Genomic DNA, 18,141 nt, shown 5'->3' with positions numbered 1-18,141 from the left:
GGGTCATGGAGAGTCTTACATGGTTTTTGGATGGTTTACTGAAACATCTTAGGTGACTACACTGTAAACATTCTTCCTCGCCTGAACCCAGGGACCCCTTCCAAAAGTGCAGCACGGCGTTGTTCCACATCTCCACTCTCCGTCAACCGTTAACTGTCCTTATTAATGGCCCCCGGTGCATTCGATCAGGGTGACAATGACCATGTGAGCATTCAAACCAATTATGTCTCCTGGCAACAGCTTACAGCCAGGCTCATCTTCTGGAGAGGGATTTTTGTAAATGGGTTCAGGCTGCTTACAGGGGATTATCATGACGCACCTCCCCTCCGCCTGGAATCTGGAGGATCTTCCTCAATCCTCTTCCAACCAGCGAAAGGAACATCACGATTAGCCTCACCTGTTGATTTCAATGTTTTTGGAGGGAAAGTTTAGAACTAAGGCAAGTGTGACCCTGTGTTCTGTCATCCATCTGGGTGAGTTTTCTTTGTAGGGTCTGGCCACTATGGGAGAAGAGAGGGTCCTGAAGGAATAACCGCACTCCTCTTTCTTTACCTCTGCTCCTCTCTGGGATGGATTACAGATCATTGCCTGAGCTGACAGTCCTGCACTGCTGGATGAGCTGCAGGAGAGACTGAGAGACGAAGAGAACGGCTGAAGCCACCTTACAGGGAATCAGCGGTTCAAACCGCTTAACGAGAACAGCTGAAACTCTGCTGGCTGGGGCATCCAGAAGAAGGACCTGACCGTAGAGCTATATCTCATCTCAGTAGTGTATTTTCCTTGTGTATAGGTAAGCAATATCCCTAGGTTGCCACCATGGCACTAATGGTGGTCAAGTTTGACCTGAAGAAGCGGGTGAAGCTAGCCCAGTTCCTATGGCTGATGTACTGGTTCTCAGTGATGGCAGGCGTGCTCGTCTTCAGCATGGGGTTGTTCTTTAAGATCGAGCTGCGTAAGCGCTCGGAGATGATGGACAACAACGAGAGCCACTTCGTTCCTAACTTACTAATTGCCGTGGGGCTGCTGGCCTGTGGGATCAACGCCATGGGAGGCAAGATCTGCTACGACTCCTTGGACCCTGTCAAGTTCTCCAGGTGGAAGTCTATGCTCAAACCCTTCCTCGTCTCCTGTGTGGCTTTCAATTGTCTCCTGGTGCTGACGGCTCTGCTCTGCTTCCTGATGAGGATCCCTCTCCAGTTCACGCTGGCCGAGGGCCTGAAGAACGCCCTGAGGTTCTACAAGGACACAGACACGCCGGGACGCTGCTACATGAAGAGGACTTTGGACCAGATGCAGATTGAGTTCCGTTGCTGCGGCAACAACAACTTCAGGGACTGGTTCGAGATCCAGTGGGTCAGCAACCGCTACCTGGACTTCAGCGCCAAGGAAGTTAAAGAGTGAGTCATGATATTAGCAACAGCTCTAGGATCAGTTCTTAAGCTATCCCAACCATATCCCTAACTATTAGGTGGTTATAATGTAGTGATGTAAGTTTTTTTAAGTAAGAGGCCTATATATCTGGCCCACACCAACAAATGGCATGAATGGAGATTGTAGGGTTAGGTTATGGTGAGTTCACTGTTCTTAATGGGTGTTCAGTATAAATGGATTGCAGGTGCAAGGAGGGGGGCCGTAAGCAATATAAAAGGGTCACTTTCGATTATAAGGTAAAGGAGGGATTACAGGGTCAGTGGATTTGAGGTTTTAGTGTTAGAGGTGGTGATGGGGCTGTGCGTACGTGTGGGTTGGTTTTCGATTTACGGGAGGTGAGGGGGATTCAGTCATTAGTGTGGAGTAATAACGAGAGTGGTGGTGGGGAGGGAGGTGAGCTTTCTGTGAGAGTTGAAGGGGAATGATGCAAGGGTTTGTTTTACAGTGTACGGGTGTAAGGTGTGCTTGGGTGCAGGTGTTTCAAGTGTTGGTTTTCAGTGTAAGTGATATCAAGTGTGTGGTTGTATAAAGGGACATTTTTCATTGTAAGTGTTCTCAGGTGTGCGAATGTGTGTGTGAGCCTGTGAGTTCTTAGTGGCCAATCTTCTTGGACCACATTTCCTCCCCCTTCAGGCTTATGTGCTAACGAATCAGCATGCGGCCTGGTGATGGTCTGGGAATAGACCTGTCTAGAGAGAGAGACCGAGTTAGCCAACAAGGCCTTGCGTAGAGACAGTGATTGGCCAACCATTCACTTACGACAATTATTGACCAATAAGAGCTTAGCTAGACACAGTGATTAACCAATAGGACCTCAAGGAGATATTAGCTGGCATGCTCTTTTGATTCAAGGTTGATGATGACGACGATGGGCTGTTAAAGGACCACATCTTAGTCCTGCTTAAATTGCTTATCTTTCAGGAAACAAATGATCTAAAGCAGGGCCTGCAAACGCTCTTCCTGGAGATCTATGCAAATGTTGTCTCTAGCCCTACTGTAATACACCTGATTCGGCAAATCAAGGTCCTGTTAAGTGTTTCCCACCCCTGGTCTGTGTCAGCATTAACCTACAGTGTCAGCACTCCCAACAGAGTGTAATTCCATGTCCATATTGTTGGGAATGATCTGTATCCCTGTCACATTTTTTATTTAACCTTTATTTAACTCCAACAAGTCAGAACAAATTCTTATTTACAATGACAGTCTAGGAACAGTGGGTTAACTGCCTTGTTCAGGGGTAGAACAAACAGATTTTTTTTTTTTACCTTGTCAGCTCAGGGATTTGATCTAGCAACCTTTCAGTTACTGGCCCAACACTCTAACCACTAGGCTACCTGCTAGGCTATCATACCACTCTTTCCATAATGTTAATTTGGAACTGCCCTACACCTGTCAATCACAATTGAAACTCCACCCCCATACCACCCAAAGGCCAAATGCACACTTCCTCCTACAGAATCAGAGATGACTGCTGTCACAGTCAGTCCATTCAGTCTCACTTTGTTAGGATAATCCTCATCTACTCAGACGATCTACAAACTGCTTGATTGATTACCCGTCAACTACAACTCTGTTGACAAGCCACAACGATGTTTACTACTACTGTATATCCAGCCATCTATTAGCTAGTATGCAGACTAATTCCATTTAGGCAATTCATCCTCATTGAAAGTAATGGATCAATCATCAATTTATGAATATAATTTCAATACATCCTCTGAAATGCCATCTCAGTGTAGGGGAGGAAAGTAACTCTGGGAGAGATAATTCGTATGTGGTGTGCAGCATGATTTTTCATATCCTTTTGCTGTAATTTCTGAGTATTTGGCAGATATACTATATGTGCATCTTTCCAAGAAAGGTGTGTCCTCCAAGAGTTGCTGAATGTTTTTCTCATCTTCAGTGTGCATGTCTGTTTATGTTGAAAAGCGAGGTATAGTGGAAGTATTATTGTTCCTTCCCAACGTGAGCAGAGTTCTTGGCTCATGCACCTTCGTTGGAAAGCAAGTGACAGTATTAGTTTTCCTTTGCACTGTTTCTTCCCAAAGCCAGTGTGAAGAGACCGTGTTCACAGTAGGGAGGAGCTAATGGGGTTAATCCCATTCAAACAGCATGTGAGAGACTGATAGACCTTAATGATCCTCTCTTTACCAGGTACACTGTGAACTGATTTCAGCTCTGTGTCAGGACCAATGCAAGCACTGTAAACCCTCTATCATGGATACTGAATGAAAAATCAGTGTTAGGTTGTGTCAAGGTATGAGTGACTTTGTTGTAGATGTTCTTTCAGCCTAATCCTACCTTTCTAAATTCTGGTAGTTCACTAGCACTTCCTCACACTTACAGTACATGATGATGGATGGATTGGGTAGCACTTTCATATATTACCCTGAGTCTAACCTCTGCCCTTTGCCCTCTGACCCCCATTCGCTTCAGCAGTAATGTGGATGCGAAGTACCCGATGGATGGCTACCGTTTCACTCCGCTAACCCCATAAGGACCTTGAACCTAACACACAATGCACTGACCCTAACCCACAATACCCTAACCCCTGTCCTTTGCCCTTTCACCCCCCAGTCGTATCGGCAGCAACGTGGATGGGAAGTACCTGATGGATGCTGTTCCATTCAGCTGCTGTAACCCCGGCTCCCCTCGGCCCTGCATCCAGTACCAGGTGACCAACAACACGGCCCACTACTCCTACGACCACCACACTGAGGACCTGAACATCTGGAAACGGGGCTGCCGCGACGCACTGATATCCTACTACGGAGGCATGATGAACACCATAGGAGCCCTGGTGCTACTGGTCGCTATTCTGGAGGTAAGGAAAATGCTCCCTCTTACTCGCTTTTCAAAGGCGTGGGGTGATTATTTTGTGATGGCGTTCATCACTGACCGATGACAAAGTTGACCCAGATGCCTGGCTAGATCCAGAGTTCCTTGCATGGTGTCCTCCTTTACTCTCAATGTACATTTCCACACCTCCTCCACCCCTCCATCCCTCCTGCCATTGTCATGTTTCCAGGTCATGTGCGGGCTGCTGATACACCTGCTGCTCCCTTCTGCAGAGGCTGCATCACCTGCTAGGCTTACAGCGGTACACACACACACACACACACACACACACACACACACACACACACACACACACACACACACACACACACACACACACACACACACACACACACACACACACACACACACACACACACACACACACACACACAGACACACACACACACACACACACCTGCCAGGTTTACAATGGTACACACAGACACATGAGTAGAGGCAGCTTCACCTGTAAGGCTTACAACAGTAGTACACAGGGCTGGTAACTAGACTGCTGTACTGGTAATCCTGTGGGTCCGTGTGGATGCAGGCTTTCACAACAACCAAAGCAGACTAATTAAGACTAATTAAATCCATATTGAAGAAGATTCTTGGTTGGTTAGTTGAATCAGGTGTGTTACTGATTTTGGCTGGCGCAAAAGTCTGCAGCCCCACTGGCCTACGAAGACAAAAAAGCAAAATGGCTGCCCTTGAACATGCACTGTTTGTCTCTTTGTCTTCTTTTCAGAATAAATTATCTGAAGAAGTTTGAGAGAAGTGTTACTATACATTTTTAGCTGTTTTGGTATTTGTAAAACATATATACCTAAGGACAGTAAATCTCTGTTCTAGAAATCTTACAGTACTTAACGTGTACTAAAAAACTGGACTCAATCTGCTGAAGCTTATCAGGGACAAAAACAGCCATGGCTATCTCCTACCTGGAATAGCCATGGTTACGCAACTGTCTCCATGGTATTACCTTACCGATAGCCTTGTGAGAGGTGGAGTGATGTCTTCATTTGGGGGAGGGACCAGTTATGGAAATCAGACTCCTGATCAAATACTGGGGGTTATAAAATGACCAATCAGAAACACAGATAGTGTAGAGGTAAAACAAAAAAAATACATATATTTGCTTGTGTATGCTATGCTACTACATTAGCAAACTTATGATTGCTTTTGTTTGTTGTTGCTATCTCTGTTAGTGTGATTCTTTGTTTTTAACTCCTTGCTTCAGACTGGTTTGATGTGTTTATGTGGAACATATTCAGTTGTTAAATGGTGATTGGTGCGATCCATTACCTACAGCTGTTAGTGCAGGCTGATGTGTCTGTCACTCTCTGGGTCTACCCCTGTTGGTTGGTTAATGTGTTGTTAGATTTAGTTATGGTGGGTTTTCACTTTCAGTACATGAGCATGTTCTTGAATCTAGCTCTTACTTCAGGCCAGGTGTAGCTCTTCACACACACGCTAGCTGTAGTCTTAGTCCAGGCTAGCTGTAAGTAATATGTCTCTCTTTATCCTCTGTAGGTTATTGTGATGATCGGCCTCCAGTACGTGAACACCTCCCAGTGCAACCTGGCCAACCCAGAAGACCCAGAGAGTGAAAGCGAAGGCTGGATCCTGGAGAAGACGGTGAAGGAGACGTTTACTGACATCATGGACAAGATGAAAGCCATGAGCAAGGGTAACGCAGTGGAGGAGGGCGGAGTGGATGGTGTTGCCACGGTGAGCTGATCACGATATGCCCGCACAAACTGAGACCACTCCCACCAAAGGGAAGAGAGGAAGATTGACCACCTCCTTTGCATTTATGACACAACATACAGACATACACAAATATGCGCACAACACACGTTTCTGGCCATCTGAAGGGAAAACTAAAATGGACAGATCCTGAGTACATGTCAGCACATAGGATATTTTGAATATACGAATGCATGAATGTATGTGTAAGTTATATTATAACCAATTGATAAATTGACTTTCCAAAATGCCCCCCCCCACACACACACACACACACTCACAATACACTTTTTCTAAACCTCATGATTTTTCAACGCACACACTCCCTCCAACCCCAGCTTTGTTAATCTTCCAAGCAGTTCCCATGGGATACTCTCTGTGTGTTTTCTAACATTCTGTATAATTCTGCTCTATTTCATGTTCATATTTTACAACTTTATTTGTACCCCTTTTTTTACAAAATGAGAGGAAAAACATCAAAACACTATCCACTGTCATGAAAATGCATAATGTCAGATATTTGCATTGTATTGAGAATAATATATATATATTAACAGGTTAAGAGTAAGATCAGGAGAGCAAGTATGTTGCGTTTTAAGGATGGTGTGGGGCTGGTGGTTGCTACGCGACCCTCCAGCCCAGAAAGGAGGATAAAGTGGAAAGGTTAATTCATCGCCCAAGGAGCAGAGAGTTTTATCTTAAAATATTTGGACCCACCTGTAGAGCACTTTTTATATTAGCAAATTCCAAAGAAATGGACTGAAACACCTCAGACATCACCTCTTTAAAGTCCTTCCTCTCCTACCATTACCTTGAGGGATGGAGGTGGGCTGGAAACTCCTGGGGTAGGGGAGGTGGAAACATTTCAACTTAACCTGGTGGTGTTGAAGTTTGGGGTGCGCTGCTGGAGGATTGGAGGGGCTATAGGAGACGAGGCGCGGGGGAAAGTGGCAGAGGTGAACCAGGGGTGACCCCAAAACTTGAGGAGGACATTTGAGATTGGCAGCTAAACCCCTGATCTCCAACCCCTGAACTCTGACCCCAGCCCCTGCTCTGTGACATCACTCAGCAGGTCCAATCAGCATTTCTCTTATTGGACCGTCGAGAGTTACTGTATATATCACACTCACTAAGTTCCTGTACATAACTCACTCATAGGCCAATGCCCGTGCTACTGTTATATTTGTAAATAGTCTAGTATTGATACATAACTTTTTTTAAACAATGTAATTAATATAAATTATTTTATTTACTTTAAAGAAAATGTGTTTTGCCATGGGAAATCAATCTGGTTTTCTTTCTGTATGTTGTGTAGAAAGATGATAAGACCATTGTGTAAATTTTAATAAAGGAAGTTAGCCCCGTGAAGTAGTGTTGTGTTGTTTCTACTTAAGACTGATCAGAAATCAAACAGCAATGCCTTCTGGGAACTCAGCGGGGCACCTGATTTAGCCAATTGGATCAGGGTAATTATCAGATTATAGCGATCACATGGACACAGGACAACCCTGCACATGGAGGTTGAAGGACGAAGGTGTGTATGTGTGTACGTGTGTGTGTGCTCTGTGACTGTGTGTTCTGTGACGGTATGTTCTGTGGTTTTAGATTTGATCTATTACTTTCTATGTGTTTCTATTAGTTAGGCAAACAACGGATCCACCATTAACTACATTACAAATTCCAATGTCATTATTTAAGCCTCTGTATAAGACTTGATCTGACTTATTGAATTGTCTCAATTTCAAATTGTCTGTCTATGACATTATGTGATTGTCTGTGTCCAGCTGTAAAGAGTAAGTCTCATAGTTTATAGATTTAACTCGACAACACCAGAGCCCAGTCATTCATCTAAGCATTCAATGACGAACAAGAGTTACAACAACGTTATTCACCTATGGGTGATCATCACCTATTTTGTCAAGTAAGTTGCTAACCAGCGCCATTCTGTTTACTTTGCTGTATATTTAGAAATCGGCATATACCAGTGCCTTCAGAAAGTATTCACATCCCATGTCCTTTTCCAAATTGTATTGTGTTTCAAAGTGAGAACCTTGATTTGTACCACCAATCAAGGTTCTGATTCCATGTTAAGTTAGAGGGTAGACCTGTAGAGGGCTATATAGAGGGCAGGACAACAGTAGTTGTTATTTTGGTATTGTGCTGGACCAGGTATAATGGGGTAGTTAGCTAGTGAGTGGGGTCCTGAGGGGCAGTTAGTGGGTGTGTTGGGTAGTTAACTAGTGAGTGGGGTCCTGGGGGGCAGTTAGTGGGTGTGTGGGGTAGCTAGCTAGTGAGTGGGGTCCTGAGGGGCAGTTAGTGGGCGTGTGGGGTAGTTAGCGGGGTCCTGAGGGGCAGTTAGTGGGTGTGTGGGGTAGTTGCAGGCACCGGTAAAGAGGCCAACAGTAGGTGGTGTTGTGGTTAATCAGCAGCTCTGAGCAGATAAGAGGCCTAAAGAAGCCTTAGGTTAACATTATTAGACATCAGCCTGGAGAACAGCTGACCAGCCGTGGACATACATCACTAAGGGAGGGAGGGTGATGGAGGAGGTGTGGAGGGAGATGGAGATGGGGTGAGGCTGGAGAGTGTGAGGTAGAGAGAGAGAGGTTCTCACTATGTTCAGAGCCACAGCACACTGTTTACACCACTGCGCCACGGCAGTTCACAATTGTCTAGCAAGCAGGGAGTGTACTTGATGATACTGAATGGAAACAGCACTTTTTTGAATCCTCTAGCTTTATGCTTTCCCAAAAACCATAGCCCCAACCTTAACCACTCTGAATTAACACCTAAACTTAACACTTTGAGTTGTTTCTGTTTTAAGCCTGTACCCACACGTAATTAATGGATAAAAAAATATGTTCATCCAATTACGTCAAATTCCGAAGTAAAACTTTGAGATCAAGTTGCAGGCTATAAAGGTGTTTCAGGGTTAGGGTGGGTAAAGCGTCTTAGGGTGGGTAAAGTGGGTTAGGGTGGGAAAGAGGGTTAATGCTAGGTGGATCAGGTGGGTTTATGGTTAGTGAAAGGGTAGGTGAAAGGTGTGTAGTAGGCAGGGGTAAAAGTAAGCCAAAACTGTCCGGTACTGGCAATATAAATATTGTGGGTACACCATACCGGTAAAACATGAGCCTTTTCACAATAATTAAAACAGATTCCAATAAAACTGTAGGCTGCTACACTATTTATCATTACCGCATGTCAGTCGCATGAAAAATGAGCGAATAGACTTGAAAACTTGTTGAATACTCTCCAAAATGCTACGTGCATTGACATTTTTGCCAATGCATACTGAGATGAGTGTCCGAGAACGAGATGAACGCAGGCAGTGTATTGTTTACAATTCAGTTTACAAGACTTGACTAGGCCTAATGACTGACAATAACCGAATAACCAAATTTATCAACAGGCACTGTATGGATGCCGGAATTATTTTAGAGTGGAGTAGCCTAACATACTGAACAAAAATATAAATGCAACATGCAACAATTTCAAAGATTTTACTGAGTTACAGTTCAAAGAAGGAAATCAGTCAATTTAAATAAATTCATTAGGCCCTAATCTATGGATTTCACATGACTGGGCAAATGCTCAGCCATGGGTGGTCCTGGGAAGGCATAGGCCCACCAACTTGGGAGCCAGGTCCATCCACTGGGGAGCCAGGCTCAGTCAATTAGAATGAGTTTTTCCCCACAAAAGGGCTTTATTACAGACAAAAATTCTCCCGCAAGTGAAGACAGATGTGGAGGTCCAGGGCTGGCATGGTTACACATGGTCTACGGTTGTGAGGCCAGTTGGATGTACTGCCAAATTCTGTAAAATGATGTTGGAGGCGGTTTATGGTAGAGAAATGAACATTCAATTCTCTGGCATCAGCTCTGTTGGACATTTCTGTAGTCAGCATGCCAATTGCATGCTTCCTCAAAACCTGAGACATCTGTGGCATTGTGTTGTGTGACAAAAGTGCACATTTTAGAGTGGCCTTTTATTGTCCCCAACATAAGGTGCACCTGTGTAATGATCATGCTGTTTAAAACTTCTTATGGCTGCAGGGGCAGTATTGAGTAGCTTGGATGAAAGGTGCTCAGAGGTGCCCAGAGTAAACTGCCTGCTCCTCAGTCTCAGTTGCTAATATATGCATATTATTATTAGTATTGGATAGAAAACACTCTGAAGTTTCTAAAAACTGTTTGACTGATGTCTATGAGTATAACAGAACTCATATGGCAGGCAAAAACCTAAGAAGAAATCCAAACAGGAAGTGGGAAATCTGAGGTTGGTCGATTTTCAACCCAGCCCCTATTGAATACACAGTGGGATATTTGGTATGTTGCACTTCCCAAGGCTTCCACTAGATGTCAACCGTCTTTAGAAACTTGTTTGAGGATTCTACTGTGAAATGGGCCCGAATGAGAGAGGAATGAGTCAGTGGTCTGCCAGCAGTCACGCGCTGGTCACGAGCATTTCACAGGAGAGGTAGCTGCGTTCCTTTGCTTTTCTGAAGACTAAGGAATTCTCCAGTTGGAATATTATTGAAGTTTTATGTTAAAAACATCCTAAAGATTGATTCCATACATCGTTTGACATGTTTCTACGGACAGTAACGGAACTCTTTGACATTTCGTCTGCAACTAGGGAACGCACTTCATGACTTTGGATTTGTTTACCAAACGTGCTCACAAAAGTAGCTCTTTGGACATAAATGATGGACATTATCGAACAAATCAAACATCTAATGTGGAACTGGGATTCCTGGGAGTGCATTCTGATGAAGATCATCAAAGGTAGTGAATATTTATAATGTTATTCCTGATTTCTGTTGACTCCAACATGGTGGATATCTCTTTTTGTTTTCTGAGCATCGTTCTCCGAGCGTCGTTCTCAGATTATAGTTTGCTTTTTTCGTAAAGCTTTTTTGAAATCTGACACAGCGGTTGCATTAAAACCTCTCTGGGATATGTGGGACAGTGGCGTCCCACTTGGCCAAAAGCCAGAGAAAATGGAGAGCGCCAAATTCAAATAAATTCATATAAAAATACAACTTTCATGAAATCACACGTAAGATACCAAATTAAAGCTACACATGATGTGAATCCAGCCAACAAGTCAGAATTCAAAAAGGCTTTTCGGCGAAACCAAATTATGCTATTATCTGAGGATAGCACCTCCATAAACAAAAGAGAGAAAACATTTCAAACCTGCAACCCTCCACCATAATTTGCAAATTAATTAATTCAAAATCCTACAATGTGATTTTCTGGATTTTTTTTCTCATTTTGTCTGTCATAGTTGAAGTGTACCTATGATGAAAATTACAGGCCTCTCTCATATTTTTAAGTGGGAGAACTTGACAATTGGTGGCTGACTAAATACTGTTTTGCCCAACTGTATGCTTAATTCTATAATTAGGCCCATATTTGTTTTACAAAAGCACGTAAACACATAGGAAGTCCACGTACCGGGAAGAAATCAAATGTACTGATTAATTAAAAAAACATTCTTTGTGGATTTTTTTTTTATATATATATATATATATATATATTTATTAATGACATTATGAATACAAATGGAGGAGTTATTTCACATATGCAGCTATCGAAAATATATGGGAATATCTGCTCAATCCAAATTTACAACCAAGTTGATTAAGCATTACCACCAAAATGGAGGAGGCAAGTGAAAAAGTGAGAAGGTAGGGAACTTGTTTGCCTGCCATTATATTAAAGATTCAAATTGGCTGAAAGGAATTGGCATAACTAGAGAAATATACCAGTTTCATTTGAGGACAAAGATGTTGACAGCTGCGTCATACGGGTTGCAAAATAATGAGAAGAGATTTTCGATCCCCTGGTTTTATGAACAGGTACAAAACAAAACACGTGATTCAACACTTACGAGTTTTTCCAATTGACATTATTATACACAACTCTTGCCCCGAACAGAATACTACAGTCTCATACGACAGTCTCATCTCTGTAGATTTTGCTGCAAAGAGAGAGAATCAATAGATCATTTATTCTGGTATTGTACCTATGCAAAAACATCACAATTGAAAAATATACGGGTCATTGAAATCAACCAAAGGTGGTCTACGGTGATAGGTAGGATGGGTTGAGAGTGGCTGAGAGCTAGGAATAAAGAGTTTATGTCTGGTAATGTATTCATTTTCATGACTGCTTTATATACAACTACCATGTATGTAAAATGTATATGAAAAGCTGTAAAAAAAATATTTGTCCCCTGAAGAAGGGTGGTGGATGGGTTAATAATTTATTTATTTTTTCTTATAAAAATAAGACAAAACGTCAGCTATCTTTCAGGGGGTTAAACCTTCATAGGGAGAACTACAGTAGGTGGGATGAAGTGGGGAGCTTCTGACATATCTGGGCCAGCAACATGGAGTTGCTGGAATTGACAGGGTTATATATGGCAATGGCTGTGTCAAATTAACTATACAACATCAAGCACCTGTATTTCACCCTTGTTATTTCAGAGGGGCGATTGCAATCAAATCAAATGCATTTATATAGCCCTTCATCCATCAGCTGATATCTCAAAGTGCTGTACAGAAACCCAGCCTAAAACCCCAAACAGCAAGCAATGCAGGTGTAGAAGCACAGTGGCTAGGAAAAACTCCCTAGAAAGGCCAAAACCTAGGAAGAAACCTAGAGAGGAACCAGGCTATGAGGGGTGGCCTGTCCTCTTCTGGCTGTGCTTGGTGGAGATTATTACAGAACATGGCCAAGATGTTCAAATGTTCATAAATGGCCAGCATGGTCAAATAATAACAATCACAGGCAGAACAGTTGAAACTGCAGCAGCAGCACGGCCAGGTGGACTGGGGACAGCAAGGAGTCATCATGCTAGGTAGTCCTGAGGTATGGTCCTAGGGCTCAGGTCCTCCGAGAGAGAGAAAGAGAGAATTAGAGAGAGCATACTTAAATTCACACAGGACACCAGATAAGACAGGAGAAGTACTCCAGATATAACAAACAGACCCTAGCCCCCGACACATAAACTACTGCAGCATAAATACTGGAGGCTGAGACAACGAGGGGTCAGGAGACACTGTGGCCCCATCCGATGATACCCCAGGACAGGGCCAAACAGGACGGATATAACCCCACCCACTTTGCCAAAGCACAGCCCCCACACCACTAGAGGGATACTTCAACCACCAACTTACCATCCTGAGACAAGGTCGAGTATAGCCCACAAAGACCTCCGCCACGGCACAACCAAGATCCATTGTCCTTTGTAGCTCAGTTGGTAGAGCATGGCACTTGTAACACCAGGGTAATGGGTTTGATTCCTGGGTCAACCCATATGTGAGATGTATGACTGTAAGCCAGTTGGCATATACAGTGCCTTCAGAAACTATTCACATCCCTTGACTTTCTCCAAATTCTGTTGTGTTACAAAGTGGGATTCAAATGGTTTTGGTCAACAATCTACACAAAATACTCTAATGTGGAAATGGAAGAAATATTCTAACATTTGTAATTGTTTCATATCTATATATCTTGATAAGATAAGTATTCAACCCCGTGTCACGCCTGCTCCCACTCTACCCTCCTGGCGCTCCCCAGCACTGCGCACACCTGCCTTCCCCCGTCACACCCATCACCGATTATTGGACTCACCTGGACTCTATCACCTCTGTCATTACCTTCCCTATATATGTCTGGTTCCCTGCTCTGTTCTCTGCTTCAGCATTGATTGTTGTATGTCCTTGTTAACCCGTGTGCTAACCCTGTGCCTGTCTTGTTACCTATTTGTTCCTGATTAAATGTTGACTCCCCATACCTGCTTCTCATCTCCAGCGTCGGTCCTTACAGAATGCTGAAGACTTCATACGAAGCATCTAGAGGGGGGAGTGCTGCTTCTTCCCCCTGGAGCTCGAGGGCAGTTCGGTTGGTGGTGACTTTGTGTCCGATGGGGCCGATGCCGATAGAACCGTTTGGGGTACTCGGCTTCTCATCTTCGGGCCTTACACCCTGAGTCAATACATGTTACAATCACCTTTGCCAGCAATTACAGCTGTCAGTCTTCCTGGGTAAGTCTTTAAGAGCTTTCCACACCTGGATTGTGCAACATTAGGCCATTATTTTCAAAAGCCTTCAAGCTCTGTTAAATTGGTTGTTGATCATTGCTAGACAACCATTTTCAGGTCTTGCCATAGATTTTCAAGCAGATTTAAGTCAAAACTGTAACTCTGCCAACATTCACTGTCTTCTTGGTAAGCAACTCCAGTGTCTATTTGTCCTTGTGTTTTAGGTTATTGTCCTGCTGAAAGGTGGATTGATCTTCCAGTGTCTGGTGGAAAGCGACTTCACCACTAGCATTTTGCCTGTGCTTAGCGTTTCATAGAGGAACCAGGCTATGAGGGGTGGCCAGTCCTCTTCTGGCTGTGCCGGGTGGAGATTATAACAGAACATGGCCAAGATGTTCAAATGTTCATAAATGACCAGCATGGTAAAATAATAATAATCACAGTAGTTGTCGAGGGTGCAACAGGTCAGCACCTCAGGAGTAAATGTCAGTTGGCTTTTCATAGCCAATCATTGAGAGTATCTCTACCACTCCTGTTGTCTTTAGAGAGTTGAAAACAGCAGGTCTGGGACAGGTAGCACGTCCGGTAAACAGGTCAGGGTTCCATAGCCGCAGGCAGAACAGTTGAACTGGAGCAACAGCCCGGCCAGGTGGACTGTGACAGCAAGGAGTCATGTCAGGTAGTCCTGAGGCCTGGTCCCAGGGCTCAGGTACTCCGAGAGAGAGAAAGAAAGAGAGAATTAGAGAGAGCATACTTAAATAACACAGGACACCGGATAAGACAGGAGAAATACTCCAGATATAACAGACTGACCCTAGCCTCCTGACACAAACTACTGCAGCATAAATACTGGAGGCTGAGACATGAGGGGTCAGGAGACACTGTGGCCCCATCCGATGACACCCCCAGACAGGGCCAAACAGGCAGGATATAACCCCATCCACTTTGCCAAAGCACAGCCCCCACCCCACTAGAGGGATTTCTTTAACCACCAACTTACCATCCTGAGACAAAGCCGAGTATAGCCCACAAAAATCTGCCTCACCAGGCACCTATATTGGTAGGATGTGTGTATAGACCTCCTAGCTCTAAGGTGTCCTATCTGGATGACGTATGCACTGGGTTTGACCAGGCCCCAGATAGTAACAGAGATGTATTTATCTTGGGTGATTTTAATAAAAAAATTGGAAGGATCAGAATAATTCAAATATAACTAAATTAATGATATCTACCAAGGGCTGTGGTTTGAAACAAATGGTTAATGACACCACTAGGTCATCAACTAAGTTGGGTCACCGTTCAGACATGCGCATTGCTCCGATCTTCTGTAATATACTATTGCAATGCTTAAAGGCCAGATCAATGCCAGTGGTCTGGACAGACCATAATATTGTGAACATAAACCATGTAAAAAGGATTGTGGTCAAGATAATAATAAAAAATGTAATCATGAGCAATTTCAAAGTTATTTGGCTGCTGTACCCTGGGAGCTGATTTATGTAGAGGATGATTTAAATCACACTACAGAATGTTTTATTGATTTGCTCACTGAGGTAATGGACCATCATGCTCCAGTAAGAAAGGGTACAGTTGGGGCGCGTCCATCTCCATGAATTGATGATGAACTGGGTGATGCTTTTTCTCAAAGAAATATGGCAAAAGTCTTAGCAGCCAATTCTAAACTAGAAATTGATGAACAGACTTTTAGAACACTATACAGTTAAATTAAATCGTAAGGAAAAAAAGATCTTTGACAAAAAAAAATGCTTATATTGATTCTAAAAATGATTGTAAAAAGGTATGGAATATAGTGAAGAGCTTACTTGGTACATCCATCTCACCATGCCCATCTAGTGTGGAGGTGGACGGGAGAACAATAACAAAACCAGCTGATATTGCCAATCATTTTGCAGATCTTTTTACAAAGAAAACTAATTTACTGGGAGATAATCTAAACACCCATTCTTCCAACAAGCTATTGTCCAATGGATTGATGATCATATTATGAGCAAGAAAACTTATAGAGGAGGTGTTAAACCTATTCAAGTCATTACCCAATGGTAAATCTATAGGTTATGATCTTATGGACAATTTTGTTTTTATTCTATGCTGCTCACCAAATTGCAGCTTCACTGAAATACATATTTAATTAGTCACTGGAAAAGGGTCAATTTCCAAATGTATGGAAGCATGCTAAACTGTGCCCAATCCATAAAAACAGGAAAGAACCCATTACTCCTGCCAATAGTCGACCAATCAGTCTACTCCCTTCACTCACTAAGATATTGGAGGCTATTGTGAGTAGACAGATATGACAGCACATGGACAAGAATGATCTGACCACAGCCATCAGCATGCTTATCGCAAAAAACATTCCTCTACCACTGCATTGGTTGACATGACTGATGAGTGGCTCAATACTATGGATTATGGCAGGTTTGTGGGTGTACTATTTTTAGATTTCAGTGCAGCATTTGATTTAGTAGATTATTAAATAATTTGACAAAAGTATTGCATTAAGGGGTTTAAGGAGGCAGTATGGAATTGGGTACAGTCCTATCTAACTGACAGGAAACAGTGCGCTTATATCAATTTTCTTCCCCTCATGCTTTAAACTGTGGAATACCACAGGGCAGCTACCTTGGGCCACTTCTTTACTTAATATATACTAATGACCTTCCTTATCCAAAACTCAAGCTACTATATTTACAGATTATACTACAATTTATAAAGCAAGACAAATCGGTTAAACAGGTATAGCAAGCTCTACAAGTAGATCTGGGAAATATCAGGGAGTGGGTTTGCCAGAACAAACTAGTTTTGAACGCCATGAAAACCAAGATTATGTTGGTCAAGCATTAATTGAGAGTCAGGTGAACTACTGTTCTGTGGTCTGGGAAAATGCATCAGCATGTGAGATTAGACAGAACAAAGCAGCAAGGATTATTTTAAGGAGGAGATATGATTATTTTGTTGTAGTCATGCAGAATGCTCTTGGGTGGTCATCAATCAACAAGTTCATTGTGAAATAAAATGTCCACCATTTAAAACTGCCAAACCCCATTCACAACAGTATTCAGTTGGTAAGAGACAGACATTTAATCAATACAAGGAATAGATTGTCCAACATTTACTGTATTTGTTACCTTAGCAGAAAAGAAAAATAGGCAAAATAACATTTCGATTCAGAGCAATAAAGAAATTTAACAATTTATCTGAGAAAACCAGAAACCATTCAATATATATATTCAAACAATACCTTAGAACCATTTAAATCTAATAAATTGGAAGGTTTTGCAGGACTATGGTAGATGAAGGAACCAACATATATTTTCAGACTGTTAGAATATTTATCCGGTCAACATGTCAGTGTATTATGTCTGTTGTTTGTAACAGTGTGTTATATGTGAAAATGTGATTGTATTATAAATGAAAAGAGATCCCAATAAAATAAAATACAACTTAAAGAAGCCGCATTTTGCTGCCGCCTGCTGGTGTTTGTAGGTACTGTTCTTGTAGCACATGGGGATGTGAGAAACATACTCCTCAGCCTTGAAGTGTCCCCACTTACACCAACTTGCTTTTCCTGTGGTGCCGACTAGTAAGACACCTCAGGAGGGTGGGCATGTGTGCTGGCAAGGCAGAGGTCGCTCCACATATGGGCTAAATCTGGAGTAAGTGGTAATCACTAAGCAAGTAGCTTGATGTCTTTTACAGTGGTGCCGTGACACGGATCTACAGTTGCGCTTAGCTTAACGCTGGGGTCGCAGTTGAGTACGTTTGAGGGGTGAATAGAGCACATGGGGATGTGTGAAACTTACTCCTCTGCCTAAAGTGTTCCCACTTGCGCCAGCGAATAGCCAGCTTTTCGTGTGACTCTTCAGAAGAGCGGTCATGTGTGCTAGCAAGACAGAGGTCCCGAGTTTGCACCAATATGGTCTTGCTAAGCAAGCAGCTTGAAGCCGTTTACTCTGCTCCCCCCTCTCATCCTGCCATTTTACAGCAGTTACATTGGGAAACACTAGATGGCACTCTCCTCTGGTATTTCCTTGGATTTTTGTCCTTTGTTCAGT

At 43.0% G+C, this 18,141-nt stretch overlaps 1 protein-coding gene across 1 annotated transcript; it reads left to right on the top strand.

The window, feature by feature from the left end:
- The first annotated feature begins 332 nt into the window (after nt 1-332).
- On the top strand, nt 333-7,380 carry LOC112224316 (peripherin-2-like). Its single transcript, XM_024387807.2, has 3 exons — nt 333-1,397; nt 4,009-4,255; nt 5,803-7,380. Exons 1-3 carry the CDS (start codon nt 817-819, stop codon nt 6,007-6,009), a joined length of 1,035 nt encoding a protein of 344 aa, XP_024243575.1. The 5' UTR covers nt 333-816; the 3' UTR covers nt 6,010-7,380.
- Nucleotides 7,381-18,141: the final 10,761 nt, after the last annotated feature.

Source organism: Oncorhynchus tshawytscha, linkage group LG25 (assembly GCF_018296145.1).
Source record: "Oncorhynchus tshawytscha isolate Ot180627B linkage group LG25, Otsh_v2.0, whole genome shotgun sequence".
NCBI classification, from domain to species: Eukaryota; Metazoa; Chordata; class Actinopteri; order Salmoniformes; family Salmonidae; genus Oncorhynchus; species Oncorhynchus tshawytscha.
Note: the sequence above shows the minus strand (reverse complement) of the source record. Positions and strands in the feature narration are given on the sequence as shown.